Source organism: Microtus pennsylvanicus, chromosome 5, assembly GCF_037038515.1.
Source record: "Microtus pennsylvanicus isolate mMicPen1 chromosome 5, mMicPen1.hap1, whole genome shotgun sequence".
Taxonomy (NCBI): domain Eukaryota; kingdom Metazoa; phylum Chordata; class Mammalia; order Rodentia; family Cricetidae; genus Microtus; species Microtus pennsylvanicus.
Window position 1 is genome coordinate 91460010 of NC_134583.1, and position 26715 is coordinate 91486724.

At 44.1% G+C, this 26715-nt stretch overlaps 1 protein-coding gene across 1 annotated transcript; it reads right to left on the reverse strand.

Moving 5' to 3' along the window:
- Positions 1 to 908: 908 nt before the first annotated feature.
- Positions 909 to 25466, reverse strand: Asrgl1 (asparaginase and isoaspartyl peptidase 1). Its single transcript, XM_075973453.1, has 7 exons — positions 25285 to 25466; positions 24556 to 24756; positions 11933 to 12075; positions 11290 to 11447; positions 9385 to 9503; positions 6211 to 6321; positions 909 to 5105 (listed from the first exon to the last, which is right to left on the reverse strand). Exons 1-7 carry the CDS (start codon positions 25301 to 25303, stop codon positions 4894 to 4896), a joined length of 963 nt encoding a protein of 320 aa, XP_075829568.1. The 5' UTR covers positions 25304 to 25466; the 3' UTR covers positions 909 to 4893.
- Positions 25467 to 26715: the final 1249 nt, after the last annotated feature.

Genomic DNA, 26715 nt, shown 5'->3' on the forward strand with positions numbered 1-26715 from the left:
GGAGCAGGACACCTGTGTTCTTCTCAGGTGGGCAAGCTTCCTGGGGCCACTGTCACTACCTGTTGCCCTAGAACAGCTACAGAATCCAAACACAGGGAGGATTTTGCACAAAGTTGACTAATGGGAGACCTGGGAGGAATTGCCTTGCCTAGCTTCCCTTCGTCCTCCATTTCTGATGATAGGGACACCCACCCCACCTGTGCCAACAAGGACCACATCCTAGAGCTTAGCTGAAAACACAAAACCATTTTCTAAGCAGCGGTTACCAGGCAGAGGCCCTTCCTTACCTGAGACTTTTCTCAGCCACTTAACAGGGGCTGGCTCCCATGTCTCTTGTTGTACGGTTTCCTAGATGCTTGTCTTCTCCTGGTCCTAATTATCCCATCATTTTGGCTGGAAGTGACCAAATGGCAATTTGCCTGTCTTTCTGGCTGAAAGGTACAACTGAAGGCAGGGGCTAGGCAGCTTGACCCTTGGACCCTGGTGGCCAGTAGGAAGCCTGGGTAGTGGACAGCTCTGCTCGCAAATAATTGTGGTGTTTGGGTGGAAAGGAAGGCTGGGATCGGGAACCCCGTCAGTTCCAAATGTTCTGGGTAGGGTAGGCTACTCTGAGCCAGACTCTGCTTGAGCGCCGAAAGCTGCCCACATGGTGTACTTTGCTGCCCTCTTGTGGCTTAGAAGTGCAGCCTGTTGTCGTTCTCTCCTGGACAGTTTCTTGTTAGTTTGTTAGTAACATGTGAAGCAAAACGAGAACCATTTGTGGTTTCCACTTAGGGAATCCTGGTGGATCTCACCAGAAACAAGGTCTGAAGGCAAAAATACACACTGGGATTTTACACAACGGGGTTGACCATCAGGCACCCCAGGATCAGAGCTGCTTAGCCCAAGAATCACAGCCGAGTATCTAGTGGTCTTTTATTTTTTATTTTATTAATTTATTCATTTATTTTACATCCCTACTGCAGTCTCCCCTCCCTCCTCTCCTTTAATTCCCCCATCCACTCCTCCTGTTTATGTTCATAAAGGAGAAGGCCTCCCATGGGGGCCAACACAGAAAGCATGGCACATTTGAGTTGAGGTGGGACTAAGTTCCTCCCTTTGCAAAGGCTGGGCAAGGCAACCCTGTATGAGGAAAAGCCTGGAAACCAGGCCCTGCTTCCACCACTAGGAGTCTCACAACTGCCCCCCCCCTCGCCACACACATAGAGCACCTAGGTCAGTCCCAGGCAGGCTCCCCAGCTGTGAGCTCCCAGGAGCCCAGGTTCGCTGCCTCTGCGGGCTCCCTTCTGCCTCTCTTCATCAGAACTCCCTGAGCTCGGCCCAGTGCTTGGCTGTGGATCTCTGCATCTGCTTCCATCAGTCACTAGATGAAGCCTCTCTGATGATAATTGGGGTAGTCACCAATGTGATTACAGGAGGCGGCCAGTTCAGGCACCCTCTCCACTATTGCTAGGAGTCTCAGCTGGGGTCGTCCTTGTAAATTTGTGGGAATTTCCCTTGTACCAGGTTTGTACCTGACCCTCCCCCTCATCAAGACATGTCTCTCATTACTCACTCCCTTCCATCTCCCCAACCCAATCTCTCATCTCTACCAGTCCCTAGTCTACGCAGGAGATCTCTTCTATTTTCCCTTCCCAGGGAATTCCATGCATCCCTTCCATATCCCCAACCCAATCTCTCATCTCTACCAGTCCCTAGTCTACGCAGGAGATCTCTTCTATTTTCCCTTCCCAGGGAATTCCATGCATCCCGCCCTGGGCGCTCTTTGTTACCTAGCCTCTCAGGGTCTGTGGACCGTAGCATGGTTATCCTTTACTTTATAGCTAATATCCACTTATGAGTGAGTACATACCATGTTTGCCTTTCTGGGTCTGAGTTACCTCACTCAGGATTTTTTTTTCTAGTTCAACCCATTTACCTTCAAATTTCCTGATGTCATTGTTTTTAATAGTTGAGTAATACTTCATTATATAAACGTACCATTATTTGGTTGAGGGGCATATAGGTTTTTTCCAGGTTCTAGTTATTATAAGCTGCCATGAACATAGCTGAGCAAATGTTCTCATGGAATGGTTGAGCATCCTTTGGGTATATGCCAAAAGTGGTATAGCTGGGTCTTGAGGTAGACTGATTCCCACTTTTCTGAGAAATCTCCATATTGATTTCCAAAGTGGCTGTACAAGTTTGCACTCCTCCTAGCAATGGAGGAATGGAGGAGTATTCCCCTTGCTCCACATCCTCTCCAGCATAAACTGTAATTTGTGCTTTTGATCTTGGCCATTCTGACTGATGTAAGATGGTATCTCAGAGTCATTTTGATTTTCATTTCCCCGATGGCTAAGGATGTTGAACATTTCTTTAAGTGTCTCTCAGCCATTTGAGATTCTTTTATTGAGAATTCTGTTTAGTTCTGTACCCCATTTTTAATTGAATTATTGGGTTTTTTTGATGTCAAGTTTCTTGAATTCTTTATATATTTTGATCCTGAATGCATTGGCACAGGAGACAACTGTATAGAATACCAGTAGCAAGACACTGAGATGGACAAATTAATAAATGAGATCTCCTGAAACTGAAAAACTTCTCTAAGACAATGGACACTGCCAAGAAGACAAAAAGGCAAGCTGCAGAGTGGGAAAGGCTTGAGTGCCTTTTAACCGGGGCCACCTCCCTGTGCAAGACAGAACAGATGCTCAAGGTCAGACCTTCCGTTTGGCTTCTCTGTTCCCATCCCCCCCTTTCCAGGTATCCAGTGGCTGTTATTATCTCCCTAGGTTCTGCTTGTCTACTGTAACTCCTTCAGTTCACAGGATGGGTCTCTAAGCCCCTTGTTTCCCCAGTAACTCAGAATGTGATTCTATCTGGGGACAGGGACACCAAAGAAGTGATGAACTTGAAATGAGGGTATTGTGGGTTTGGGAAAATCTGAATTCATGTGACTGGTGTCCCTGTAAGAAGAGGGCTCTGTGTGTTCAGAGAAAACCTCACAGTAGGTGGCCAGGCAGGGTAGTACATGTTTATAGGCCTGTAGTCTCTGTTCTTGGGAGGTTGAAGATGAAGGATTAAGAACTCAAAGGTGAGCTTGGACTATACAGAGAGATTCTGTTTCAAAAAACAAAACAAACTACAAAAAAACCCTAACAGAACAACACCCCCAACCAACCAACCAGAAACAAGCAAAAAACAAAAACAAAACGCAAACAAAAATCCCATATTTTGATGTTGAACTTCTAGTCCAGAACTGAGAAAATCTGATAATTAAGCTGCCCAGCCTACGGCATTTTGTTACAGCAGCATTAGCAAACAAATATGCTCTTAAGAAAATGCCGCCTGCTACATCAGTAGGTACTGCGTGCTGGGGCCTTTGGGGTTTATAAAGGCATAGCTGCCCTCACCCTGGGGACTGGCTATAGTTCCTGAATTTGTCCAGAGGATCCTTATGATGCACTAAGTTTTAAACTTCAGAGTCCTAGAGGCTTTTCATAGATGAAAAATTCTGGAATGTTAACATTCCCTGGGTCCCCTGGTAATGAGGAGGGGCAGCGGCAAGCTCAGTTCTGACTCTGAGTGCCTCCCCTTCTTAATGCGGCAGAGCCTCAGGCTCACCAGAGGGGCCTGGGTCAGGAGCTGCTGTGAACCTGGGCAAAGCGTTGGGCAGAGAGAGTCATGAGCTTAGCTGAGGCTTGGAAATGGTAGTTTTGTTTCTCCCTAAACACTCAGAGCAAGTTCAATGCTTCTAAAAAAGTCCCCACTGAACTCCACGTGGCAGAATATACCACACTTCCACATCACCCTTAAAAGGTCCCCTCATGTCTTCTACCTGCCTGCACTGAGGGACCAAGAGGGGGACTTGTATCTGTTCTGGTCTTGGTCAACAGTGACACCTAACCACACTTATTCTTTCAAAAATACATTTTATTAGTGGCATGTGGGATTTAAAGTTAACCAGTTTCTTCCCAGAGAGAAGGGGATCTCCGATAGACTAAAAAGCTGAGCCGACTAGCACAGCAGACATGCCATTTCCAGGGTGATGACGAGTGCACGGGGCATTCTCCATTGAGGAGACTGCTCTCTGCGTCATTCTCACCCCCCTGAGCATTTGATTCAGCGTGTGTGGGACTGTCCCCAAGTATTGGCAGTCTACTCCCTCAGTGAGTCAGTGTCATCTCTCCAGCCGCCTGCCAACCCGCTGCTGGAGCACTGGGAAAGGTCATGAGCCTAACCAAGCCCATGTGAAGACAACTTGAACTGGGGTCAGGTGGGGCTGGCTTTGGGAGCTCACCTGTGAGCCAAAGGAAAAAAAAAACCAAAACCAAAACTTCACAGACTTCATTAGACTACAGTTCAGGCAACCATGGAGACTCAAGTACCCAGATACGCGTTGGAGAAGTTTGAGTGTTCTGTTCTGGAAAGATCCAATCCCCCACACAGAAAAAGAACTCCTCCCCGCACATCTTGCCAGGTGTTCTTGTGGCTCAGAATGAACTCTGTAACATTTTGAGCTTCACCTGACTTGGGTCTTTCTCTCCAATACCTTTCTTCAGCGCTTCCTCCCATACCCTCCCAAGCTAGCCTCTGCAAGTTGCTGTTCTCCCAGCCCAAAAGCAGTTCTGTGGTCAAAATCTAGCGGCTCCCTTCTAGCCTTGCATGATGGAGACTGGGAAAGAGGGGCTCCCTAAGGCTCCCATCTTTACTGGTCTTAACACAGACATCTCATCGCTTCAGAATCTGACCCTCAACCCAACATTCTTTGCCTTACTGAGCAAGGGAACAAAAGGAGGGACAGACTGCGTAAGTTTTCCATATCTACATCTAATTGATTGAGCTAGGTCTCCACACCAGGCAGCTCAACCTCACTTCCAGGCTAGCAAGCAGATTACAATCTTCTGGGGTTTAGCACGGGTCCATGGTCATGGTCTTGGTGTCACAAAGGTCAATGCCGGCCTGCAGCTTGCCATTCTTCACCGCTGCCCAGGGCATGGTGGCAGAGGTCCACTTTGCTACCCAGTCTCCTGTTTTGTTCACCAAGATGAGGCCACCTAGACCTTTGAGCTTTGATTTCATATAATTCAACGCCAACTCAGCAGCCTCATCTACGGTCTTTCCTGAAAACAAGGAGAGGTTGAGAAACATCACATGCAATAATCTTCACAGCTCCCAGGTTTGGACACCTGGACTCCAGCTGTGTCGCTGCTTTGGGACATTGTGAAATCTATGGCTGGGCTTCACTGGAGAAAGTGGGTTCTGGGAAAAGGGGAGGGGACTGGCCCTGCCTCATATCCTGGTCCACTGAGATATGAGAAAGCAACTACTGCACGTTCCACTGCCACAAAGCTGCCCATCACTATGGCCCATACGTCCTCAAAGTGTGAAGCAAAACAAAGGTCCTTAAGGTGCTCCTTGTCAGGCACCTGGTCATACTGACCAGCAAAGTACCACAATATGCATTTAAGAATGGGGCGGAGACACCTTCCCTTTTACTCCATGGTCAAGGTCAACCCACTTCTGTTGCCTTTCTTTTGTGGTGGAAAGAGAACAGCAGGCATATATTATATATTATATACATGCCCATGTGTGCCCACACCTATGCATGGAAGTCAGAGGACATAGGTGGCCTACCCTACCATGTTTTTGTTCTGCCTTAGTCCCTTGAGACAGGGTTTCTCACTGAACCTGGAGCTTGCTACTTTTCTTCCTTCCTTCCTTCCATCCTTCTCATTCTTCTCCCTCCCTCTCTCCCTCCCTCCTTCCTCTCTTTTCCCTTCTTTTCTTTTCCCCCTCCCTCCCTCCCTCCCTCCCTCCCTCCCTCCCTCCCTCCCTCCCTCCCTCCCTCCTTTCTTTCTTTCTTTCTTTCTTTCTTTCTTTCTTTCTTTCTGTATACTGTCATACAGCAAATCCCAATAGTCCACCTGTTTCCATCGCCACAGGGCTGAGGTGCCTGTAGGCACCTGTACATTTTTACACGTCCTTGGGATTTGAACTCAGGTCTTTATGCTTGTGTAGCAAATGCTCTTACATACTGTGATATTTCCCCAGCCCAGAGAATGATATTCTAGAATAGTATTCTAAAGGTTCTTCTAGTCCAGATCCTACCAGAATGTAGGCATGTGTTAGAATAGTATGAACTACCTTTAGGCTACCCCATCAGTGAGCAAACAGCATCTGTGAACTGGTCTTTACCAGTTACGCACTTGATCACAGCCCACGTACCTTGTTCTACATGAAAGAGGGCGAGTCTGGCCAGATTCACCTTCAGGATACTTTCTCCATGTCCTGTGGTTGAGACGGCGCCAATGTTATTGTCTGCGTAACCTCCAGCTCCTGCTCAAAAGAGGTGACTGGTAAGAAGTTCAAACACAGGCTCATGCTACATAACGTTATATCTTGGAGGTGTAGACAGAGGTCAGATCCCTCCTATGCATGGTCCGTGACATAAAAGTGGACAAGAGCGGCACTTGTAAACAAACACACAGGAGGCAGGTGTGGCCTTTCACAGAGGAGGGCACCAGGGCAACGCCTCCTTTGTCCCAAGGACAGCCACCGTTTTTCTCTCAGTGGTGCCAATCCTTTTGCACAGGATGAAGAAGATCTTGGAGGTGTCACCTGGATGACTAGGACAGCCATTAGACATTAAAATAATCTGACAAAACCAAGCCTTCCAAGGCTTACCTCCATGTACGCCATGATGATTTAGAAAGTAATTCTATCTGTTGAAAGTAGCTTAAACTATTCTGGGCTATCCATAAAAAGGGTTCTAGAGCCAAAGGGATTTTGATAAAATTTCTCCCCTAATCTTACTCTAAGCAGCTCTATAGTCATCTTTCCGTTATTCTTTATCTGTTCACACAGAGCCACCAGTCTGAGCCCCACAGCCTGGAAGGCTTTCCCTGCCCTGCTCTGGCTGCTACAGAGTATCATGTTGGCATTTGCCTTATGCAATGATGCTGGGTATGGGGAAAAGGCTCAGGAGGGCAGATTTCTGCTGAGTGTTAGTTTCCCAGGGTGTTTGAAAGCAGGTAACTTCATGGTCTGGTTCTGAGGGGGCAGAGATTAGGAAAGAAATACAAAGTTTTCCAATAGGAGTAGGCTTTTCCCTTTCCTTCAAGCTTTTGCTGTGGGGTGAAGCAGTCTGACTTCATGTGTCAAGAGAGCCTTCCTGTTCAGAAGCTGCCAAGTCTTCATTTTCTCTTCAGTACCTTTAGAGTCACAAAAGGCCAAGATGACTCCATGGATCCTGGCATGTGCACCCCCTTTCTCAGTATGATAATTGCACTGCTGAAGTAAATGTTGCTGAGTGCCTAGTGTCACCTACAGAAGGCCCTTGAGGGACAGCTGGACCCTCCTGGGGAATGTTGACCAGAAGGGTCAAGATGACCGCATTTGGTTCCCAATGCCTAATCAAGACAGTGGCTTCTGGGACTTCAGATCCCAGATTTTCCCTCTCAGTATTTTGCCATAAAGACTCGCAAATCCTGAATTTAGTCCTAGGCTCTTGTCCCTGCCTGGCCTTGGAGCCTGGAGCCTGGGGTCTGGTCTGATCCCAGCTGGATGCAGGCTGTGGTGCCCAGCAGCCATATTTTAGCAGGGTTTTTGCTAAGGAACAAAAAAGTGAGTGTTTCGTGTCTGCTTCTGAGTACTGAAGCACCTCAACAAGCAGGCCTCTGATTTTTTTCAGATTTCTTTTTTTTCTTTTTTTATTATTAATTATTTATTAAAGATTTCTGCCTCCTCCCCGCCACTGCCTCCCATTTCCCTCCCTCTCCCCCGGGTCAAGTTCCCCTCCCTCGTCAGCCCAAAGAGCAATCAGGGTTCCCTGCCCTATGGGAAGTCCAAGGACCACCCACCTCCATCCAGGTCTAGTAAGGTGAGCATCCAAACTGCCTAGGCTCCCACAAAGCCAGTACATGCAGTAGGATCAAAAACCCATTGCCATTGTTCTTGAGTTCTCAGTAGTCCTCATTGTCCGCTATGTTCAGCTAGTCCGGTTTTATCCCATGCTTTTTCAGACCCGGGCCAGCTGGCCTTGGTGAGTTCCCGATAGAACATCCCCATTGTCTCAGTGTGTGGGTGCACCCCTCGCGGTCCTGAGTTGAGTGAGGTAAGCCAGACCCAAAAAGAGGAACATGGGATGTTCTCACTCATATTTGGTTTCTAGCCATAAATAAAGGACATTGAGCCTATAATTCGTGATCCTAGAGAAGCTAAATAAGAAGGCGAACCCAAAGAAAAACATATAGGCATCCTCCTGAATATTAACCCTCATCAGGCGAAGAATGGAGACTGAGACAGAGACCCACATTGGAGCACCAGACAGAAATCTCAAGGTCCAAATCAGGAGCAGATGGAGAGAGAGCACAGGCCTCTGATTTTTAAAGAGGCTTCATGCATTTCCTCTGAGGCCATCACTGTATAGGGTACAAAGAACTCTGAAGAGTGTAATTTATTACTAGGCATATCACAACATACACACAAGGTCAAGTTTTCTATTAAAAGTATAAGCTGCTCCTCTGGGCAGACGAACAATTTAGCTGTTTCTTAAACTGTCATCCAGCTGCAGGGGTTTGTGGGAATTCCCACCAGACAAAGTGCAAACCTCACAGAGCAAACAGAGAGAAATGTCTGATGCTTTTGTTCTGCATGAGGTGTTGATATGAGGGCATTTCAGTCTGCAGGAGTGGAGTGTGCTACTCACATGCAGTACCTGGAGATATGAAGTTCTCTGTGTACATGGGTGTGTGCACGGTGTGTGCATACGCAGGTACACATGTGGAGGGCAGAGGTAGATTTCCATCATCTTCCTTGGTCTCTCTCTACCTTATTTTCAGAGATGGGATCTCTCACCACTCAAGGACCCCAGAGCTTGATGGTTTAGCTCCCTAGCCGGCTAGGAAGCTCTGGGGATCCACACATTTGTGCCTCTCCCAGTGCTGGGTTACAGATGCACGCTGCTGCACTAGCCTTTTACCTGGGTGCTGGGGATCTGAACTCAGGTCCTCATACACACACAGCAGGTATTTTCCCCTGGGCCATCTCTTCAGCCCAAATTTTCCAGTTTTTAACTTTTATTGTTAACGTGACTCATGCCTGGGAAGAGGTAGTATGTGTTCAGCCTTCTGCAAGCGACCCGAGGACCCTGAAACTGGGGCTACAGAGAAGACAGGTATGACTGCAGAATCCTTACCTCCACTTTCTTTCCCAACATGTCCCTGAAATGTAATCCAGGGGAAACCAATGTGCTTGTTAGATGGGAACACCCCAGAGCAGCGGTCCCCAACAACCTCCACCAGCCCAACAGCCACTCCCAGGAGCTGATGACACAGAAAAGGATGAGAATCTGAGGACATGGGAGGCAAGGGTGGAGCATGAGCTACCTCTCAGCCCTACCTATGCAAGGTGAGTCTCCAACTCTGCCGACCATTTTATTGACAATCCCTCCAGTAGAGGTGGCATAGGCCAAATTTCCTTTGCAGTCCAAGGCAACAGCACCCACGGTTCCCGAGTTTCTGCCAAAAATAAGCACAAAAAGGAAGAGAATAAAGATGAGGAACGGTCCCCAAGTGAGACTGGAACTTAGAATCACTTAAATTCAAACATTACACGGTAACATTCTAGGCTCAAGGAACATTTGTTGCTTATTCTACATGCCACCAACAGGCCAATTTCTACCTGGTACATTAAATCTCTACTGTAAAGAGTACATCTATCCCAGAACTCAGGAGGTAGAGGCAGGGGAATCTCTGTGAATCTGAGGTCAGCTTGGTATACATAGTGAGTTCCAGGCCAGCTAGTAGACTCTTAACAAAAAAAATTATTCATTTTATATGTTTCTTTTACTGTTTTATGTGGCTACCAGAAAAATTTCAATGGCCTAAGTGCTTCTTATTGAGCACATTTAACTCTTGGAGAGATGGCACTAATTCATGAGTCCCTTCAGAAGCTTACACTGAAATGCGTGGCAGCAAAGAAGTGGACTGTTGCCCCTGTGAGGGAACATGCTTCGGGGTAAGTATGAGACAAGCCACTTTCCACCCGAGTCTGCTGTGTGTATCTTCCCAGATACAAACTTCCTCCAAAGTGTTCATTTCTGATGCCAACAATGGCACAGCCCAGACTTTGGGCTCAGGAAGCCTTTGCTTCCAGGAGGGGACAGCATGACAGGCAGAAAAGCGTTTCCTTCCTTGAGGCTGCGGAGTGTGAGTGACAAGGACAGAGACCACGGGAAGTCATGCTGGGCCAATGCGGAGTGACCAAGTGGCCAACGCATTCTGTGATAAACTGTCTGACCTCTCTAAATTGCAAGGTCCCGGGTAAGGGGCCACACATTTCTATCTAAGAGCAGTGCTGGCTGGTGCGGATGGACGGCTCGAGGTGTTTTGTTCTTAGTGCTGGGCATTGAGCACAGGGTTTTGTGCACACTAGGCAATGCTCTCCCGCTGAACCACACTCTCAGCTCACACACAACTTTCAGAAAGCAATAGGAAGACAGCTTTGAAAATGAACACGAAGCACTGCTTAGCAGCCACATTCCTCTGACTCTAGTCCACAGAGATTAGAGCCTCAGGTCCTAGTGCCTGGGAGGCTGAGGCAGGAGGATTGCAAATTCCAGGCCTGGCATGAGCTACATAGCATGATCCTTTCTGAGAGTAAGTGAGAGAATAATAGTATGTTAACATCTTCAATCCCATAACCTGGAAAGGCATCAGAGTTATCTCAGAGATTCGCCTGGCCTCTCTGTCTTAGACCCGTCAAAACCAATTTTTTAGGAAAGGGGGGCATAAATTAATTATAAAATTATAAATTATAATTTAATAGATATAATACATGATCTATTATATATGTAACATATAATATGTATTTGAATAAATGCAGTCTGCCTAGGTTATTTGAAGGTTGATGTCTGGTAAACTCTAGCAACTTTGCAGCGTTATGAGACTGAACTCTACTCTCCTGTGAGCTCCTGGGTTCTACTTAATTATTTCTAATTTTGGAGCTAGGGCCTCACTTTACAGTTTAGACTATCTTAAAACCTGTCCTCTTGTCTCCGCCTCCCGATGGCTGGGATCATGTGTGCCATGAAGCCTGGCTGGCAACCTTCTGCTTCACGGTGCCAGAGAAGTGTTAGTCCGACTTCTTATGCGCACAGGAGGAATAAGTGAGGGTGAAGTTACGACGAAGGGGAGTTGCCTTCCCTCCACAGAGTTTGGATCACTCAGGGAACACAGGTGAGGGGACACGGCCAAACTCCCCACCTCTTCAGCTCTGGAAGTCTGGGTGGCATCTGGAACTTACTTAGGGCAGTCAGCTTTCTGGGCCCCCCTCTCAGGCTTCTCTTTTTCCAGGTGCTTCTTGCTTCTCTCCGTCATCAGTTTTTCTAAAGGAGTCTCCGGAATCCCCATGTCTGCTGCAAATTTCTCTGCACCATGGCCAGTCAGAAAGCAATGAGGTGTCTAAATCAGCGTGGGAAGGGAGAAAGAAGCTTTTTTAAAGTATAAATTATAAAATAATTATAAATATAATTAATTATAAAATAATTAATAACAATTATATATATATGTGTATGCCTGTTCTATTATGGGGAAATAATAACTATTTTTTAGCATTAAAAGGCCCCAAAGTGCAAGTTGAACTGTATTCTCCCTTTTCTTCTGTGTTGGCAGTCAACCTCAGAGCTTTGGTGAGCTCTAGTTAAATGATCTGTCCCCAGCTGACTTAAGGAAGGCCAGGAGATGACAAAGTCAGCATGCATCACACAGTTATTAGTTATCATATAGGACTAACGCAATGGCTGACCTGCGACAGTCCAATGGCACTATGTGTGTTTCCTGTGCGTGTTTGGAACAGCGAGCTCCAGCACTGCTCACAACCTGGCCCGTTCACCCCAGAAGTGCAGCAGGAGCAGCTTCTCAGGAAGCCCTGCATCCATCGCACGTACCTTTTCCATAACAAGCCGTGCAAGCTTAGTGGGATTTGCGATACAGCGCACGGCAGACACCGCTCCTGCAGACAGGTCCCTCCCATCCATGATACTGGCATCCATCTCAATGTCACCTTTTGCATTCAGGACAGACCCACAACCTAAACCAAGGAGAAGTTGAAAAGCAAAAGTGAAAATTTATAAAAGACTTAGAAGTTCCATCGACTTACCTCTTTCAACCCATCTTTTGTTCTACTGCTAGAGGAACGTGGTGGAAACACATTTGACTTGGTACCTATTGGCTTGGACACAGTTTGTCTCCCACAGGTCTCCAGGACAATAGCATTGAGGTAGCAGAACCTTTAAGAGGTAGGGCCTAATGGAAGATAATTAGGTCATGGGGATCCACCCTCATGCATAGATTAATGCTGGTCTCATATGAAGGAATTTTCTCAATCCAATAAAGACAATCTATAAAATCCTATAGCCTATATCATACTTTATGGTGAGAGCCCAAGTGTCTCTCTCTGTAGCTGGTCACCTAATTATCTTCCATTAGGCCCTACCTCTTAAAGGTTCTGCTACCTCAATGCTATAAGAGGCCTTGGAGCAGAGAGGCAACAAAAGAGGAGGAATCTTGCAAAACCAAGAGAGAGAGAGAGAAGAACCAGCTGCAGAGAGAGTGAAAATTTGGGCAAATACAGTGGACTTGCCTTCTCCTCCATGGTTTCTTGGTTTATGTTGTGGGTTGTTGCAAAAGTAACAAGATACTGAAACTGTTCTCAATGTATACAGAAAAGAAAACTGAAAACAACTGGAAGTTGAAACTTAACTTAGCACCAGCTGAGCATAGAGGTAAGGTCCCTGCATTTTGCCTCCATTGGTAAGATGTGTATATTATTAGACAGTTGATACATATATCAATATCAGTCTCCAGAGCAAACTCTTAAAATGATATGCAAAGATATATATTCATTACTATTGATAAAGCAAAATAAATTTCTAAAATCGATGTTCAAATAACTTAGAGGAAGAAAGAACAAAAAGAAAAATGAGGGTAAATAGACCCCAAAACATAATAGCGGATGTAAGCTCTTAACCTATCAGCAGTTGTATAAAATGCAAATTTTCTAAATGGACTCATTGAAAGGCAGTGCGGTTACAACTTATCTTTGGCCCACCCGAGAGATAAAATTTTACAAACCAAACTAATGTATGTAATAAAAGATTTCTGTCTAGAATATACAAGTAACTTATGACACCTTATAATAGGGGGAAACACTTTTAGCAGACACACAGGCAGTCTGCTCCTTGATCAGAAGTTGGTAAATATGTTCCCTGGATTTTACCAGCTGCTCTGGCAGGCACATGGGATGCTGTGTGGAGACCAGGTCCTGAATTTGTAGGACTGAACCAGTCTGAGCCCTCAAGTCACTGGCCTGTCCCATCAGCTGATCACATACCCCCAGATGTCATTACATATTCCTGCACACTGATGTGGCGGCTCTCAAGACCAGCTGGACATCATACTGATACTCCATGTGACCTTGGCATCATTATAATCTTCTAATGATAAAACACATAGGTGCCAGAGCAGATCCGACCACAACTAAATTAGGTAGACAAGAAGCAGCAGCCTGGCCACTGAAGATCTCCCTTCTTTGTGACAGTATGCATTATACCATCCCCAGTGCCCAGCCCAGCCCACCAGGACTTTTGCTCAGGAAGGACCATGCCTCTAGAGTGTGAAATCCCCTTCTTCACTCATTGGTCACTTAACACCCCACCCCAACACACAGTTGTCTATTTGAATGTGGTAGCAAGCAGGAAAGCTGCAGACACAGTGGCAGAATTTCAGTTCAGCCATGGTAGATATGTGCTAAGTGTCAGAGACCAGGCCTTGTACCACATTCCCTCTTGCGTGGCTGGGATCTGTTTTTGTTTCGTTTTGAGACAGAGTCTCTTTACACAGTTCTGGCTGTCCTGGAACTTACTATGTAGACTAGGTTGGCCTTGAATTCATAGAGATACACTTGCCTCTGCCTCCTGTATGCTGGGACTAAATGTGTGTGCCACCATGTCTGGCTTGGCTGATCATTATTATTCTTCATTATTTACTTTATAACAAATGAGCAAATGCAAGTAATAATTTCTCTGGATTTTTAAGTCATCATAGAAAATGACTGAACCTGAGCAGGGCAATATAGGAAGCCCAGTTTGTAGCCACAATAGGTAAATGTTGTGGAATAATCTTTTTGTACACTGTGAAGAACTGTCACTCTGGTTTAATGAAAAAATGAAAGCTCAATAGGCTAGGAAAAATTTCCAGAGGACACTGAGAAGAAGGACGAGTTGCTAGGAAATGCTAGAGGATGCAAGCAAGCAGTATGGGCAATACAAAGTATAGGTAGCCAAGCAGCATAAGAGAACGAAGATCAAAAGATATGGGTTAATTTAAATTATAAGAGCAAGTGAGAAACACGCCTAAGTTATCGGCCAATCTTTTATAATTAATAAGTCTTCAAGTCACTATTAGGGAGCTGACCATCTTCTGTAGGAATTCCTATAGCCAATAGCCTTTAAGATACCAGCACACTTGAACATGGCCTCTTATACTATAAATTCTGATGTAAAGCATGCGCTTGCTCTTCCTCTCCCGGCTTCTGGACTCAGTTTCTGTTCCCTGTTTGTGTAGAGGGCTGTGATCTGTGATCTGTGAGTCTACCCCTGAAAAAATAAAATCCTTTGTTATACGCAGTTCTGAGCTAATGTGGGATTATTTTTTAACTTCCATCTTCATCTGGCGGCCATGTGAATCCCAACTCCACACCTACGGATACAGGCCAAAAAAGACCCAAAGGGTCCATGACCCAGAAGGTCTCCCACCTGTGCCCGCCTGGCTTGCTTTCACCTTCTAAGTGGCTTTGCCAAACCTCATCACAGTCACAGCAGAGCTACCATGTGGCTTTTGCATGCTTCCCCCTCGCTTGCCATTTTTCCTGCTGCAAGGCTTATGTGATTTTCCTTATACATCCATTTATTTGATTTTGGGAATTAGTTCTGTTTTTCATATTATATCACTAAGAAAATGGTTTGATAACAGAGTCAGTTTTAGAAATAATACAGTCTTTACAGACTAATAATGAACAACTAGTTGAAAAAAATAATACGATTGAAAAGGTTAACATTAATTTGACAGACAAAATCCAAGCAATGTTGAAGGCTGCTGAGACATTATCTGAAAGAATTTGTGCTGTTGAATTTAACCATCGGAATCTGTTGAAAAGTTATGATAGGTTAATGGTAAGGTATCTCTCCAGGAAGGCAATATGCATGCCATCAAAATTATGTCCAAGGATGAGATGTTATTGTTATTGGACAAATTTTATTCCTTGGAATTATCAATGATGGCATTAGAACAGAACACTGGACAGGAGATTTAGACTTTACAAAAGGCAGTGGTAAAGAGATTTGAAGATTGAAGAAATTATTAAAACTGATGAGCAGGGAGAAAAGGTACAAGAACAGGATTTAGCCTCATCAGTATGTGCCAGAGTCCTGCCTATCTGGTAATATCCTCTGAGAAGCCATTTGGCACAAAATACCCTAAGGTAGTCAAAGAATATAATGGCAACCTATAGGTATGAGTAATCTAAAAGAAATTAAGCAAGCAATAGTATCCTATGGCCTGCATTCACCATTTGTTAGGGAAATGGTGAAAAAGTGGGCTTCAAGCAATAAGGCTACTCCACACAATTGGCTTCAGGCTTCAGTTAATCTCAGCAGTCCTAGAAAATGAACTCCAGCTGCTATGGAAATATTATTGTCAAGAAGAGGCAAACATTTTAGAACAACAGGGAAAAGTAAAAGGATTTGAGACTTCCCAAGATCAAATTCTTGGTGAGGGTCATTACTCCGATCCTCAGGACCAGGCTGTCTACGACAAACACACCTTGTCCCTATGCAGCACAGTAGCTTTAAATGCTTGGGACAGGATTCAGTAACTAGGAAAGAGGGTTGAGTCATATTTTGGGGTTAAACAGGGCCAGAGAGAACCCTTTAGTGACTTTTTACAAAGATTAACAAAGGCTGCACAAGTAGGAGTAGCAGACCAAGAAGCTAGATGTATACTAATTGAATCTCTGGCTTTTGAAAATACCAACTTAAAATGCAAAAAGATACTTGGGCCTTTAAAGGTTAGATCAGCAGTAATGGATGAATGGATCCTGAATACAATGAACGTTGAGACATTTGACTATAATACTGAGGTTTGTGTAGGAGAAGCAATTTCCAAAGGTATGAGGAGACATAAAAATACCAAATATTTTGATTGTGGTAGAATAGGACATCTGAAAAGAGATTGTAGACAAGGAATTCCTAGAACTAAAGTCTGCTCTGGAAATGGCAAAAATAGGCAGTCTCAGCCTTCGGGAATATGTAGGAGGTGTGGCAAAGGTTGACATTGGACCAATGACTGTAGATCGACAAAAGACAGACAAGGCAACCCAATACCATCAGGAAACTTCTTGGGGAGCCTGCACAAATAAAGACAGACAATGGTCCAGCGTATGTGCCTAAGAAAGTGAAAGTTTTTTTGCTTATTATAGTATAAAACATATTACAGGTATACCAAACAGTCCTACAAGTCAGGCAGTTATGAAAAGATCAGATAAAACAATAAAGAACATGTTAAATAAACAGAAAGGATAGAAAATACCTACAGAAATAGATTACATAATGCTTTATTAACATTGAATTTTCTTAATGCTAGTGAGAAAGGAACAATGGCAGCAGAGAGACATTGGATAATAGAAAAGACTTTTGAATTAAATCAGCTGGTGTATGTATTTCAAGGATGTGTTGACCTCAGAATGAAAACCAGGAGATGTGTTATGTTGGGGAAGGGGTTTTGCTCTTGTTTCCACAGGAGAAGGCAAGCTACGATAACATCAAAATTAATAAACATTCGATCTGAAAAGGAGAAACCCCTTGAGACAGATAAACGACAGCTCATCCACAGAGGTGACAATCACACAGGTGGTAAGGAAACCTCATAGGGGTTGGGGCAGGGTTATGGTCTTGTCTTTCCAGGAAAATACACATCTTCAAAAAGTCACGAGACCTTGGACATTTGGATGCCTAAAGAGGAAAATGACTTATGAGGACAGGTCATTTGCAGGGAAAATTTCATATATACATTCTCTGTTAAATATTTAATACCCAGTAGAAATATATCTCACTTAAAAATCAAAGCTGGCTTTGGAGCTGGACAATGGCTATCCTTCTCTAAATCCAAGCATGTTGTTAAAAGAAAAATTCATAGTTTCTGTCTCATGTCAGGAGTCATCTGATATGAGACAGAAAGAAGAAAGATCTTAAAAAAATTTTACTTTTCTCCATACCTATTTTGTCTATATCGTATCTTTTGTTGAATATACATCTATAAGAATAATGTTTAAGTTTTTCACAATGAACAGTAGATTTTCCTGCAGTAATCTTTGAAGTTTCCAGGAAGAAGATGGGGCTCCACAACAATGACTTCACCTAGTTGATATGACATCATGATGCTGATAGTGCTACTTTAAGACTGGTTTTGGGTACCAGCTGCTCAAGATGGTTTTAACTTGGTTATCTGAAATAGTGTCTTTTTGCAACGTTCTGACCAGAACTCCAAATAGGAACCTCAGAAAAACCCTATCAACTATTTGGGGACTATTTGCAGTTATACCAAACAGTAATCTTGAAACTTAATTATCATTTTACTTTTACAGAACATTAACCCCATGACAACTGGAAATAATTCTAGAAGACAACATCTCCTCTTCCAACAAAGTTTGTCCTCAGAGTTAGGGACATCAATTAGGGGTTGATTATAACTGGTATAGGGTTTGGGGTTGGGGTAGAAATTATGTAGGCTCAGGATCCCTTTGGAAAAAAAGAGATATTGGATGGGATAATAGGCAGATTAGTGTGAGCTTATTCACACTAATAGTGAGTAATAATGAATACTTGTGAGCTATTATTTATAGGCAATTTACATTGGTATAGATTCTTGTATATTGAAACAAGTTCAAATTATATTTGTTATATTGAATATATTCCTATTTCTGTTTACAATATTTGCACATCTATGCAAAGTTATTTTGTCAGACTGTATGCATACATGTTTCTACCTCTGTTTCAACATTTTGTATATTGATACAATTTTAGGATATATTTATCATATTGCATTATACATTTCTACCTCTGATCAAGATACTTGTATGCTGTTTACATTTTGAGGTCATTGTCCTCAACTGCCGCACAGTTGTTTAAAGATTGTTTAATATTCTAATATGAAGTCTTAGTCTTTAAGTTATACAGGTATTAAGTATTATAGGTCAATAGTCATCCATATTTGTCATACTTATAGTTAGACTAATCAGGTTCTTTAGATACATAGAGATTGAATTATGTATAAATAGGCAATCTTCAACCACTTCAAAGAGCTGTAGAACATGGCATTTAAATAACTTAGGGTTCTGTTGATGTGAGACACGATTGCTCCTGGTAGCACCGATCTATTCCTGAGAGAATGTTGAGCACCAAAGACATTGTACCTGGAGCTTGTTTCTTCTTGGCAAAATTGGCCTTTGGGCAAGGAACCATCCATGCCTCGGCCACTGCCAAAATGCATGATGTCTGGACAGGACAAGCAGGATACAAGAAAAAAGACTGCCAAAACTTGCCAAGACAGGGTAAGACAATTCTGAAAATTTTCCTGCCTCGGAAAATGGTCTGTTAGTTACTCTAGGCCTTAGCCAAAGTTGGTGCCTCAACATTGCAAATGAAACTTTGGGTGACTGCCCAGGTAGCAGTTGTCTCTGTCACATCTACTGCACATTTTGGAAGCTGTTTGGTTGCACTTCCTGCTTACTCAAGTAATACTATATCCCTTCCCAGGCCTTTGATGGGATTGAAGATTAGATAGTCGTAGTTACTTTCCTCTTATGATTTAGCCAAGCCATTTCCTATACAAGACTTAGACTCCTTAGGATAGAATGATTATTGAAACATTTAGCATATGTTCCTTGCTTAATATTGTTTATGCTGGTTGTAATCCTAATTTTTATACTTGATATTTGTTCTTATTATATATAGTTTTGTATTAGGCTTAGAACTCTTTTATTTAAACAAAAGGGGAGGTGCTGTAGGAATTCCTTCAGCAGTAGTCTTTAAGATACCAGCCTACTTGTGTGTGGCCTATTATACTATAAATGCCGATGTAAAGTGCATGCTTGCTCGCTCTCTTCTCGCTTCTGGATTCGGTTCTTATTCCCTGTTTGTGCAGAGGACTGATATTTGTGAATCTACTCCTAAATAAATAACCCTTTATTATATGTAATTATGAGCTAGTGTGGGATTATTTTGTAACTTCCATCTTTAACCATTCTGATGAAGAAACCTGACTACAGGTAAAGGTGTAACTAACTGGGGACTCAATATCTGTGATTAGTGTTTGATGTAGGCAGGATTGTGCAACTGAGCCCTTAATGTGTGCTGAGTCTATACTAACTCCAGGCAGAGCTGTGGTTCTCAACCTTCCCAATGCAGTGATCCTTTAATACAGTTCCTTATGTTGCAGTTACCCCCTCAACCATAAAATTATTTTGTTACTACTTTATAACTGTAATTTTGCTACTGTTATGAATCGTAAATATCTGATATGTGACTCCTCTAAGGGTCATGATCCATAGGTTGAGAACCACTGAAGTAGAAAAAAATAGTTGATAGAATCCAGAGTTTTAGAGAATTGGTGGTACTAAAAACCCTGCTTCAGGCTGGAGAAATGACTCTGTGGTTAAGAGCTCTGGCTGCTCTCCCAAAGGACCCAGGTTCATTTTCTAGCATCCACATGGTGGCTCACAACTGTCTGTAAACTCCATTTCCAGGTAGTCCAGCACCGTCTTCTCACTTCTGAGGGCACCAGGCATGCATGAGACACACAAATATGCAGGCAAACACTCGTAAAGAACAAATAAAAAACCACAACAAAACAAACAACCCCCCCCAAATAAAACAAACACCCAAACAAAACCCTGCTAAATGTTAAAGGGCCAGAGTGTTCTATGAATGTGGAAAAGGAAACACAGTTTGGTTTTCCTACATATTTTTCCAATGATTTATACAGAACATTGAAACTTGATACATACTTTGAAGCACACAAAATTTTATTCATAACCAAATATATTTAAAAATTTTAGACAAGAACCAAAAAGAAAAAATTTAGGTAATATTCTTTAAGCTATGATAGGAAACGCATGCTTTGTTACAACAACAAAAATGGCTAAGTTGTGCTTCTACAAAATGAAGACCATGCACTGGACGCAGGGCTCTTTCTGGAGAAGGTCCTCCCGCACCCAGGGGAAGGGAAGAAGAGGTGACACTGGTGGGCTGGTGCCAGCACGGGCTTAGGTGCAGTTCGTATTTTCATTTTAAACTCCAGAAACCACAAGGTGGGGCTGGCAAGCAAACCCGGATTTTACCGCGGCATCGTGGCAGCCCGCAGGGTGTTAAGGGCAACGGCCATTGTTTCAGCTAACTCTCCAGGTCATTCTGCTCCAGTTAACAGTGGAGTCGTCAGGCTTGACAAACAGGCAGTACGGGCTGTGCTTTAAGTGATTCACTAAACAAATCAAGAAGCCACTATCTCATAACCAGTCTTTTCTACCTTATTCTACTCTACACTCTTTGAAAGACATGCACAAAAGACAGAAGAGACAAAGTCAGAGTGAGGGAGGAATATCTGCTGATCACATTCATATGTCTGATGAGAGATTTATAGCTCAAATATAAAAAGAATCCCCAGACCTCTTCAGGAGGAAAATAACCCAATAAAAACATACAGAGGGCTTGAATGAATAGATACTTCACATACAAAAAACGTTTAACATTTACCATTTTAGGGTATGCAAATGAGCACTACAACACATATTTACTTTGACTGTCAGGCTGGCTAAAGTTAAAATAAAAAATAAAAAAAACCCAACAGTCCACTGGAGTGTTTGTGTGTTCCTAGAAACAGAAGAAGACATTAACAACCACAATGTTTGCAAGTTCCTAATAAAGCTATGCACACTCTTGTCAAATGAGACCACAACCTCTCTTGAATGGCCAAGAAGTAAAACTTGAGTTCATGTGCAAATGCTCTCTTTGTGTTTACAGTGATTTAATTTAAGGTACCTCCAGGTGGACCATGTTCAGCTGGCAAACAGCTATAGAAGTGGTGGTATATTTACTGGGGTAGGGGTAGGGTCCAATCTTTTGATACTATAATACTATATTCTTATTTCTGAAGTTCACACTCAAGAGCCACATAACTTGAGTTAATAAAAATGTAGAAATTCAGGTTTTAAGTAAGTTAATGGTTCTGTATTGGGCTCTCCTTGGCTGTGATGCACTTACTAGATATCGGAATGCTGTTAGCTATAAAAGGACGACATCATGGATCCCTGTGGCTCTGGAGATCATTAACACATCACGGTAAGCGGAACTCAGATGCAACAACTTACCATGTCACAAGATTTCATTGTGACACTGTGGCAAAAACCACAGGCGCAGGAAATAGTTGCTAGCAGGGTATATGGCTGCATGAAGTACAGACTCCAAGGGATGTGGACAATGGGACTTTCTGTATCTTCATTGTGGCAGTGGTTAGCATACTATCTGTGGCAGGCAGAACTATCCCTTAGGAACGGAGATTTTGTTGCATGTAAATACATGAGATTAAAACATTAAAACTGTAAGGCACTCTGATAGTGGCTTCTGAACTTGGTGACACTTCACAATCACTTGGAGGTTTCAAAATAAAGGCAAGAAAATCAATTTCTAGCCCCCTTTCCTAAACAGTTTCTTCTAAAAATTTTAGGTGCATTTGGTTATAAATAAATAAAATTTTGTGTGCTTCAAAGTGTGTATCAAGTTTCAATGTTCTAGCCACCTAATATGCAGCAGGATTTTGCTTTGTTTTCTGTTCTGTTGTGTTTTTTTTTTAAATTTATATTTTATGTGTATGAGTGTTTGCCTGCATGTATATTTGTATGTCTCAAGCATGCCTGGTCTTTCTTGCAAGTAGACACAGCTTAGAATGACCCTCACAGGCATGGCTGTGGCCCACCCTGCTGGCACACTGACTGACAAGCAGCTATAAATTCTGTCTCCAGAAACTTCTGTGAAAGTGCACTGTAATGTCTCAATCTATAGATAGGCGGATTGACCTATAGCATTTTTCATTAAGAGTCAGAGCATCCAACAGAGTCAAGGCACAGAGCAAACACTCCGTACATACATGGTGACTAACTGATGATTAATTGGTTATGCTATCCCGAAATTTTTTCCCATGACAGATGGTGTATGAGTGGTGCAGTTCTAAGAAGTATTTTAATATTAAGATCTTAGACTTTCTATTTTAAGACAAAAGAAATAAATGTCTTCCCAGTAAGCTAATCTTTCTGGGTCTGAAGGGTTCTGAGAGATGAGCAAAATATTTCGGCTTACATCACAGCACTACAGTGCCGACTGCGTGAGTTAATCTGAATTTTTTTTTTTTTTTGGTTTTTTGAGACAGGGTTTCTCTGTGGTTTTGGAGCCTGTCCTGGAACTAGCTCTTGTAGACCAGGCTGGTCTCGAATTAATCTGAATTTTTTAGAACATACTCCTACCTGGGATGTGCAGAGACACTAACTGTGATGATTATTACCTAGAACATGGCCAAACACAAAATAATTCATTCTGATTGCATTTATATGAGTTTTTAGGAAACAAAGAGCTACTTTACTCTGACAAAATTAGGTCAACAGGCTGAAGCTGGCGACAAAGAGGGGATAGACTCCAAGGGGGCAGGAAAGAGCTCTGGGATGTCCTACATCCTCAGCACTTCACTTCTGACAGAGATGTGTGAGCTCCCTCCCCATGTCAGTGCTCTGGCAGACACTGATGGCCTGATACTAGCCACCTGAAGGGCCTGACCCCACAGGTTAGGGGTTTAGTCCCCCAAGATTCCTTCCTTCCTTCAGATGCTGATTCTAAGCAGTAGATTAATCCACAACTTCTGCCAGATGACTGTGAGCCTTAATTTTCTAGAGCAGTTCACAGGACTAAGTCAGACTATTACCAGTATGTTATATAAAGGAGCAGTCAAGAAGCAAGATGAAGACACACACACACACCGGGTCAGGAAGGGTGCTAGGTGCTAGGCCTACTTTAGCTGTGACGTTGGGTCTGGAGGAGTACCAGATGCAGGGTTTACTTTTGGTGTGGAGTTGGGACTGGCACATGGCCATACTCACCAACTTGGAAGTTCTCCCAATAAAAGACCCCCCCCCCCCCCCCCCCCCCCCCCCCCCCCCCCCCCCCCCCCCCCCGTCCAGCTTGCTAAGCAGCTTAGCACCAGATGAAAGACCCCCGCCCAGCTTGTTAAACGACTTAGCACCGGTAACGCCATTTAACAAGGCTTGTACTGAATATTCAGGGTTTGAACAAAGGGCAGTTTAGAAGCTGCCAAAACGAGATAGAGACACCTGTGGCTGGGCCGGGGGAGGAACGGGGAATACCGAGAATGTGGCTGGGCTTCGTCTGTCCCAGGCGGGGCGGAACACCGAGAAGACACCCTGTCTGCCCTAGATAAGAGCCAAGGCAGCCCATATCTGAATTCTTGGGAACTAGAGACCTTGTCCCGACCTGAACTCGGCCACATTCAAACTAACCAATAAAAACCCTGTAACTACAGAAGCTTCTCGCTTCTGTACCGCGCTTTTTGCTCCCCAAAACATATATAAACCCATTACCCCGACCTGGAGGCGCACAAAGTCCTCTGAGAGTCGCCCCAGGTACCTGTGTATCTGAATAAACCTCTTGCTGTTTGCATCCTTACAAGTGGTCTCTCTGTTCCTTGGGAAGGGTCTCCCCAGAGGAAAGACACTCTTGGAGGGTCTTTCACCAACTCCCAAATTCAGGGATGCTTTTTGGATTGCTTTGGAGGGGGCCCTTTTCTCTTTCCCAGAGGATAAAGGGGGCTGCAAACTCCAAGCTTCCACTTATGGCTTAGTCTGTTAAAAAAAAAAAACCAACAACAACAAACCCCTCTCCACCTAGAGACATATCCAAAGTCAATTTACTAGTTAAAAAGATAATTAGGGACTTTGTTATTTATTAGGGACCAGATATTATAATAAAGAACTCTCCCAGAATATCTGTCTCAGGATTTCTGAGCCTAAAAGGGGAAGGTAGAGAACACACACACACACACACACACACACACACACACACACACACTTTTTAAAATCAAAATGGCCACATTTTCACAAATATAAAAAGTCTACATCTGTAACCCCAGCACTTGAATTTGAGGCTATGGAGGGTTACCCAGTAACATGCTTTGTTTTTGGTATTGAATTCTTGGGGATCAGGTTAAATAAAAGATGAATTAATAGATTAAAAATTCTAAAAACATGTTGCTTACTGCTGAATGAATAAATTCAATATTGCATCCTGTCCTAGCATACTGTTTGACTACAAAGCCAGCCAGACTCAGCGATACTGCATCTATTTGGGAAGGAGCTTGCTCCGATTTGGCATTATTCACTAGGCAAAGCGCAGTTTACCTGCGTTGAACTCCGGGTCGTTTTCCAGGAAAGTCACGGCTCCTTCCACAGCATCAACCGCGCTCCCTCCCGCCTTGAGGATTTTGTAGCCCTCGGTGGCTGCCCTGGCTACGCCTTCGCGCACCCGCTCTTTCCGGTCGGCCGAGATGTTGCTGGCTCCGCCACCATGGACTACCACCACGAGACTCACGTCGATGGAACCTAGGCATCAGGAGGAGGCAAGCGTCATTTCAAACCGGTCCAAAAGAACCGACCTGAGTGAGCGGTGACAGAGTCAGTTCAGTTTTTTTTTAGATTGAGAAGAGGGAGGGTCAGGTCGGCGTGAGTTATGCACGAAAAGCCCGAAGCGACCCCTGGCCCCAACAATTCTCCCATACTCGCGCACTCCGACCCCAGGGTATGGTCTGGGCATCTGTGGCTCAGAATGCTGGGGTTCAGGACTCTGAGCCCGCGCCTGTGCCACAGCTCTGACCCTCAGCCTCAGTTTTCCCGAAGATCACCAGTCTCCATCCCCTGTTGGGCCGCCGGTACGCAGGACGCGTGTATCACAGCTCCAGCTCTCCCAGGCTTCTCTGTGCCTCAGTGTCTCCAGGGTAGATGCTCCCTGTTCGGGTTCCCTCCGCCCAGGGGTCCGGGACAGCCTGAGGACTGGACCTTCCCACGTCTTTCGGACCTGAGCTCCTGCCTTTGGTAAATCCTACATTTTCGTTCTTGGTCACTCTCCCGTACCTCGGGCTGACGCAGCCATGGAGCCGCGGGCGCACGGAACACTCTCTCGGTGCGGGGCGGTCGCCAGGATGTCAGGCTGGCCAAGCCACCAGGCAGCAAACTGCTGGGCCACCGCAACCGCTCCGCAGGCAACGGTTCCACGCCTGCGCACGAGGGTGAGGCCAAGGAGCCACAGAGTTACCGTAAAGCCCTGTGGTCCCTTCCGATGCGCACTAGCCTCCTCCCGGAGTTCCAGATCCACCCAGCAATACTGCTCTTCTACTCACTAGCAGCACGCGGGACCCTCTGTCTCCTGTGCCTTACAATTATTGCACGCTCTTAAGTCTTGCTAGCTAGTATTCTAAATTAAAGTCTCTTCCCTTTAAGTGCACCCGTTCTAATCTTTCGTGAAGAGCAAAATATAAAGTATACAACCGTCAGTAACTCGCCTGGTTCTGTGCATTAGATGCTTCAAGAAGCTGAAAAACACACTCATTTCCTCCTCCAAGCCTTGGGATTCCAGTTCTAAATCCCTTCATTTCCCAGTGCCCTTATTTTGTTGATGTTTGTCTTTTTTCCCTGCTGCCAGCATTCCCCAAATTTGTTACAGCACGGGGAGAAGACCAAAAACCTTGTATTCACCAAGCTGATTCTAGATTCTAGTTTTGTCCTTCTAATAGTCAAAGGAGCGAGAACAGAACAGCCGGGGCGGCAACTACAAATTACTGCAGTAGTGATGCATGGGAAGAACGCCTTCTTTACAACGTGAAGCAATTTTATTTGAATGAGTTCATTTTTTCATAATTTTTAAATAGCAGTTTTAGGAATATTTTATTTTCATTATCAGTCTGATTTGTACATTTACTAACTAGATGAATTGATGTCAAAGATAGTCTTTCACTTTGCAAGCCTTTCTTCCTTCAAGCCGGGGCAGCACAGGCTCATGTGTTACAGAGAGACTAAATATATATTAATACAAGGGTTGCCCTTGTGTAAGAATTCCCAATCATTAGTTCTGCAGTCCGGAAAAATAAACCACAACCTCAGTAATGATGGCTCCAAATGCTCAGTACAGGGGTGGGTAAGTGCCAACTTCCCCGATCGTTTTCCTTGTTCCCATCTCACCACTAATTAGAGAAAAACTGTATTGGTTTCTTCTAACCATCACAAAGGGCAATCCCTCCCATTTAGTCCACCCCTGGTTTCCCTAAGCCAACAGCACCCAAACAGGACACACCAAGCCTTCTTGATACCCTCGGGAGACTCTTGCCTGCTTTTGAGTCTCTGTCAAAGCAAGTGGTTGGTTGATTACTTTGCGATAGCAAGCTCTAAGTAGCTTTGCCTTGTTCTTATTGGGGGTGGGTTTAATTTACTGCTACAGAAATAGAGATCCTTATGCAAAAGAGACGCTGGAGAAGGGACCAGCCTTTAATTCTAGAAACCAGAGTGTCA